The sequence below is a fragment of the Molothrus ater genome, chromosome Z (assembly GCF_012460135.2).
Source record: "Molothrus ater isolate BHLD 08-10-18 breed brown headed cowbird chromosome Z, BPBGC_Mater_1.1, whole genome shotgun sequence".
NCBI classification, from domain to species: domain Eukaryota; kingdom Metazoa; phylum Chordata; class Aves; order Passeriformes; family Icteridae; genus Molothrus; species Molothrus ater.
Genome location: NC_050511.2, coordinates 43598491 through 43605476, shown reverse-complemented (window position 1 = coordinate 43605476; position 6986 = coordinate 43598491). Strand labels below are relative to the sequence as shown.

General features: G+C 40.5%; 1 protein-coding gene across 2 annotated transcripts in view; it reads right to left on the bottom strand.

Annotated features, from left to right (window-relative positions):
- Window positions 1–203: 203 nt before the first annotated feature.
- ABCA1 (ATP binding cassette subfamily A member 1) overlaps window positions 204–6986 on the bottom strand; it is a 92144-nt gene continuing 85361 nt past the window's right edge. For both annotated transcript variants that reach the window (XM_036403023.2, XM_054517890.1), the window contains 7 exons: window positions 6537–6643; window positions 5989–6130; window positions 4640–4774; window positions 4304–4407; window positions 4084–4176; window positions 3661–3904; window positions 204–3455 (listed from right to left, as the gene is read on the bottom strand). In XM_036403023.2, the coding sequence (XP_036258916.1) occupies window positions 3315–3455; window positions 3661–3904; window positions 4084–4176; window positions 4304–4407; window positions 4640–4774; window positions 5989–6130; window positions 6537–6643 (966 nt within the window). In that variant the 3' untranslated portion in view covers window positions 204–3314. The remainder of the gene's footprint in view (window positions 3456–3660; window positions 3905–4083; window positions 4177–4303; window positions 4408–4639; window positions 4775–5988; window positions 6131–6536; window positions 6644–6986) is intronic.

The window sequence follows — 6986 nt, the reverse complement described above, 5'->3', positions numbered from 1 at the left end:
TAACTTTAAGTTTAATGTAGCACTTACCTTAATATCTTGCATCTCCTCATTTACCTGAAAACAGTATATCTACTCCATACTTGTTTCTAGAGCTACTGAAATCTCATGCATCAAAGTTAAGAACAAAAAAACAGGCAAAACTAAAAGCTCCTAGCAGTGCTCCTAGAAATAGCAAATGCAAAAATTACACTTGTGAAAAACAATGGTGCTATAACAGCTTTATTTTTTACTTAATACAAGGCAATTAGAGTGCCTTTTAATACTTCACATAACAGATATTAGCAAATACAAATATATATACTTTTTTTTTTGCTTTTAATGAAAATGTCCATTTAAGGATTTAACTTAGAAATTTCAGTTGTGAAATCTCTCTAGATTTTTGCAAAGTTAACAGATATTCCAGTGCAAAAATAGATCCCATTACAGATAGCATAAAGTGCTTGGAACAAAGGACCAACTATAATTCAGGAGGGAAAAATAAGCACAACAGTGGTTGTTTAACCATGGGGAAAATACAACAACTCCTTACTGAAATACAAATGTACTACAAAGAGGGATGCAACATGTCAATAGTACTGAAGTTTAAAATAAATTAACACCTCAGTGTAGTTTCATTATCAGAAGTGGTTCACATAATTTGTATGACTCCAGAGTGATTTTTCCCCAACACATACTTAAGTGAAAATTAGTGGCTGTCTGAACATATTCCATGACCAATCTTCATGCCAGTGTTGCATTATGCTGTCTGTTCAGTAAAAACAATGCAGATCAGAGCTGGGAAGTAGTTTGATTAATATCCACATTTACTGCAATATTTTGTCACAGATAGCAGACCCTGTAAGCATGACAGTCATGGGGCAATACAAACCAAGAATCTTTTTGGTGGGCTAAGGAAAGTGTATTACCATGTAACTGTTGTTTCCTGATACATGAATAATTTGAATAAGCAGTTACCAAGAGCAAACCACAGCCCTTTCAGGACCAAATCTGAATCCTCCTAGAACTCGTTCCAGCTCTACATGCACTAGTTTGGTGCAGTGCAAAACGTTAGCCCTTCACTTCAGTGATGTAATGCTGATTTGTAATAGCGACTTTTAGCAGTGGCAAGCCTCCAGGACACACTACTAATTTAAATGATGCGGCAACATACTTGCAGCCTGCTCTGGAGTAGTCATGGCTGTAGCTCTGCTGTTTCTGCACCTGGAAGTCTGGTGTATTCATCACCCTGTAACTCATCCCCATAGAGTGATGATGTCATAAAAGTAATAACAAAGTATGTTTTCAGTGAGGTATACCAATCCCCTTTACACTCCTTTTCTCAATCCCCTTCACAATGAATTATACAGATTAAAAAAAAGTATGAAAAGGCACTTCAGCAGAGCCTGTACTAAGCTCTTACTTTACCTCAAGGCAGGACACAGAGGGACAAGGAACTTAGTTTAACTGTGTTTTAAAAATGTTGAGTTGGTCAGTGTTACCAAGTATATTTGGAAATATGTAATTAATCTTCTTCAGGCTCATGCCAGCCTTTTCAGTATTTGCTGGGCTGCTATGGTCATTCACAGAAGAAAATGGTCCATGACTGATTCATGGAGTAGCATCAAAACTAGTGCAGAACCTCTGTGGGTTTTTAAGGCAGAGGTATGGGATACAGGAACAGCTCAGGAACTGCACTTGTGTTCAAACCACATTACTGAACCAATTTTCAAATGTAAAAGCAACACAGAGGGGCCTAAAAAGCATACTCTCCCATGACCATTGTACAAAGTGAACAAGAATTGGTTGTTCTTACTATATAATTTCCCCTCTAATATTAGTCTGGCTTTGTAAAACTTGAAAAACTTGACTGATGAACTGTAGCACTATTATCTTGGACTTTCTTGTTTTTCAGGGGGATTTTTTACTGAAACAGTTTTTTGTCACATGTATAATAAGAATGTATTATACTCCAGTTAGGGATCACCTAATGACTGAAACTACACTGCACAACAGAAGCAGAAACTTACACATTAATGTTATACCAGTTTCCAAACAGGAAAGTTTTAGGTGAACAACTTGCAGTTGTTTGCAGATAGCAGCTGATTGCTAGAATCTGGAACATGGTCAGATCATGAATGCAGCTATCCACCACATGGACAGAAAAAGAGCATAGCATTACAGGCATAATGTAAAGAAATACCATGGCTACAATGATCAACTGAAAGCATTTCCAATCCCTAATTATGCTACCTACCTATTCTACCTATTTAAAGTCATAAATAATACTGTTTTAAAAAAAAAATCTACATCTCGTTTCTAGTCTTATCTGGCAAAGCCAGAAACAGCAACATGCTTGTGCTAAGCAGTAATTCCAGATGTTGGGTACCTTTCTGGTGCAAAGCAGGGGTTAAAGAGCAGATATTACAAATCTGAGTGACAGCTCATGATTTAGAATTTGCTCTTGGCATTAGCAGCTTGTACAACTACTGAGTTTGCTGCTGTGGTCCAAACCCTATGTCTGCTTCTCACCCACTTTTTTCTACTAGATGTTCATGCAGCTGCCACAGTACCTCAGAGGAGCAGGAAAGTACTTAACTGCACAAACACCTAGCCAGAGTATGTTGTTGATTCCGATGCTGGTGGGACAATCATGCATTTGGAGGGTTCACAGTTCTGCGTATCGTCACTTGCTCATGAAGATGTGTGGTTATGATGGCCTGTCTCTTGCCACCCCACCTGCACAGTACTGCTTTGTGGCCTCAGCTTTGTCACCACTGACCTACACCAGGCTAGAGAAAGCCGGCTTGTAAGTTTTTACAAGTAAGTTTTTACAAGCTAGGGCTACAACACCGGTGGTGACTTTTCTTGCCATGGACTGTTTTGGTGCATTCATTGCCAGCAATGGATATAGCACCAGCACATTCCCACTCCTGACATGAATGTTCTAAAGACTTAAACATACATGTCCTAAATATCTGTAAATAACCACTGGCCATGATTTCTCAATGAATTATTTTAGCAACCCTAATAAAAACATACTGTACATAACAAGATACAGTATACTTGAAAGCCCACAGCATCTCATGGGTGCTTTACCACAGCTTCAGAGTTATACTGTAATGAGCTAAGTTCAAGTCTTTCACTGGAGAACAGTACAAGACGACTCCATGAGGCACTGCCCCTGTAAAGGAATTGTTTTCATTGCATTGAATTGCATTGCATTGAATGGTTATCAGTAGAGTGTCCAGTTGCTTTTCCTCTAGCTTCTTTGGGAGTATCCTATCCCAGGAAAAGGAAGTTTGCATTCTGCTCATCATCTCTTTGACAAAATTGGCTCACACACAACTTTCTTTTACCTTCTCATCTTGCAGGAAGGAGTTAAGGATTGCAATGTCTACCACAGTCTGGTTTTTGTGCAATGACAGGTCCTTAGTATGGTCGTCATCACTTTGGTCCTTAGCAAAATTTACAAAAACCTACAAGAAAAAAAGGCCATGTCAAACACCACCATAGTATTTCATGAATTCATGGCATTTTAAGCACTGACTATCCTCAAAATAGTCCTGATATTCAGTACTCTACTTCATTTAAATGCCCTTATAAGATAGGTCAATTAAATTGAAAGATGTACTCCTACCTCTGCAAAAGAAGATTTTGGCATCCAGGCTACTAAAAACTTACTTGGTCAAGTGTGGTCTGAGAAACGGAGTAGTCTTCTATGTGGAGTCTCTTCTTGTTCTGGGAGAGAATACTGAATATTTTGGCCAGGGAGGATGGTGAAGAGGGAAGTTGGTACTGCAGCATATTCCGATGTTTTTCCTTTAGGACACTTCCAGGGAAGGCATGCCCAAAGAACTCCTCAACAGGCTTCAGGTCTGGGTTTGCCCCTGCAATTCTCACCACTATGGTGTAACCATCTCCAAATCTGCAAACAAAAATGTCAGTACAAGAGTTAAGGGCTTCTGAATTACAAGTGTCCTAAAAATCCAGCAGCATTTTCTACAGTCAGAATAGCAATGGAAATGCTGCATGAGGAACTAAGCCTAACTCTATCTCCCTAAAAATGCAAACTCTGTGGTGTAAGCAAAAAACCACCCCACCTACCTGTTTTTTAGGTGCTGGACACTGCCCAGACACCTGAATCGCCCATTGACCATTATTGCCATTCGAGTGCACAGGGCTTCACATTCTTCCATGCTGCAAGCAGAAATAACTTCATTAGTGCTGCAAACAGCATTGAAGGGCAGAGCAGAAAGGCTGAGGTTAGCATCCAGCCCTGGCAGATGTAAAAGCCAAGGTATGACACAAGTGGGCTGCTACTTACCTGTGAGATGTGAGCACCACTGATCTCCCCTCCTTGATTACACTCAGAGCACAGTTCCACAAGAAGCGACGTGCTTTGGGATCCATCCCTGTTGTTGGCTCATCCTGCAAAAGGTATACAAAAAACCAGATTATGCTGCTACATTCTGATGAAAAATACCTCATCTTTGAAATGACCTGTCCATTCCTGATTATGAAAACATTGAAAATAAGCAAGTTTGATTTATTTCCTAAAATGACAAAGTATTTTATGCACTGGATTTTTAATTAGTCTTCATTTCAACATGCTTTTCTATTTTTCAAGAAAAATATTGATGAGCAAAGGTTGTGGACTCACCAGGAACACCACAGGTGGCCCTCCAATGAGAGCAATGGCCGTGGAAAGCTTGCGTCTGTTCCCCCCACTGTAATTCCCAGCATATTTTTCTCCATATTTCACAAGGCCCAGTTTCCGAATTGCCCACTCGCCAACCTGTGACACACAGCACAATACCACCTTCAATCAAGCATTGCACAAAGAGAGTTTTCGTACAAACTTTGGCTTCAAAAGCAGCCTTCAGAAGGGCCATTCATCTGAGGATCTAATGCGGCATGGAAACAGATTTTGAAACTCCCTCTGCACCTCTGGATCAGGCTATATGTAACCTTGTCCCCAGGAGACCTGAAAAATCAAATGGCTGCAGCTTATCAGCTGGTGGGCACGAGTTCAGCATCAGCTAGCCACATTAACTAACAGTCTAGTGCTTTTAGCAGCACCAGCTTCAGTGAGCTTTCCTATTACTGTGGGCTTACAGCAGGGACATGGAAACTACTGACCCACAGCTGTCACACCACGGTGCATCTTAGCCCTTTGGATAGATGGAATTTGGTTTGTTTCCACCCTAATGGTGCCAACAGGCAGGCATTGCTGCCCTGCAGTGTGTTATGGGGAAGAGATTCAGCTACTACTTGAATCACAACCAGGACTGGGTCCCTTTTTATATGGAGCTGGTAAGAACATCACATGGAAGAACTTGGCAGCAATCTTAGAAGGAGATTGCAGTTTCCACCCATCCCATCTACCCTCACAGAAGGATTCAAGTTACTTGGACATTAACCTAGATATCATCTACCTAGAGCATTCAGGTCTCATACAGTAAAAACTGTTAATTCCAGGCAACAGAACTGAGAAGGGTGCTGCATGGTACTGGCAGCAGTCATCAACTGCCTAAAGACTGTTACTGTAACCTCATCTCTGAATGCTGAAATAGCAGCACTTTAATGATGCACTATGATCAAATGGAAAAGCGTTTAAAACTCAGCACAAGGCTTCTGCTAAGCTATAGTGTGTTTGTTTCCAGGGACTTTAAAGAATTAAGACTTGACAGTGAGTGTGGTCCTGCATGAGCTGCAGCTCCACAGCCCTTAAATTCTTAAAGGAAGAAATTTGTTCAGTGGAAAAGAGCATTTGCTATGAGAACATAGGACCCAAATTATTTGCCCTTCCATTTTGTACAGTTTTCCAGGCAACACTGAAAAAAACAGGGGAATTCTTGGGTTTCCCTGAAGGAAAGAGGGGGGCAGATTTCACCATACAGTATCTTCAACAGCTTCACATCATTGCATTACATGAGTTGCAGGAAGTATGCATGCAAGCAAGAACTTGCAAGTTGGTCACTGGGGTGGGTCCTGTGGTGTTTCATTTACCTTGCAGACTTCTTTCTCTGGAACACCTCTCAGGAGTGCAAAGAACTCCAGGTGCTCTCGCCCTGTCAGCAGTTCATTAACAGCATCGAACTGTGGGCAGTAGCCCATGTTCTGATGGACTTCTTGGATGTTGGACAAGATACTGTAAGAGAAAAATACCTTTGTTAGGATTTCATGAGCATATGCTGCTAATTTAGATGTTAAAACAGCATGAAACAGTGTTCCTGGAATTACTGAACTAACAAAAATACAGAATCATAGAAGTCCATTTTGATCAAGTCACTTTTTATCTCTCTCCCTTTTCTCCTCCTTTTTTTTAAAAAAAAAAGACATTTAAACTTGGAAGAGCTGTTACATAGAAATGACTACCAGACTAAATCAACTTTCCTAAGCCACTGACGTACTTTACCAGACTCAAACAAGGGCTGAAAGAGATGCCAGGAGTTGTAAACAGGAAAAGTGGAAGAGAGTTTTGATGTTTTCAGAGTTTTGAAAAAAAGCTGCTAAAACTAGAGGAAAAAGCAGAGAAAATATACATTGTCTTTCACCTGTTTCCTTTGAGGAAAGCTTCTCCTCCCGTGACATCTGTATCACCAGTTAGCATCTTAAAAGTGGATGACTTGCCAGCACCATTTACTCCCAGGAGTCCAAAGCACTGGGGATATAAATGAGCACAGTGTATTTGAGAACAGGATCCAACTGCATCATTTTCAGCACTGACAAGATGGGACGAAGCAAACTTGACCCTCAGTACAGGTAGAGGGACTCTGAAGTCCATTTAGAAAAAAACCCCAAAACTTTCACATTTTTATTTTAAGTATAAACCTTTAGGCTGGGAAGATGAACAAACTGATGTCACCTTGATACCCTGTCACAGCAGTTGATCTGTGCCAAATCTTGCATACTGGAGTTTGGCTTCTGGTCCCAGACACTGAGAGTTCATATCTTCTTCAAAGGTAGAGACATAGAACCAGAAACTGCTTCAGCTTCTACTTTCC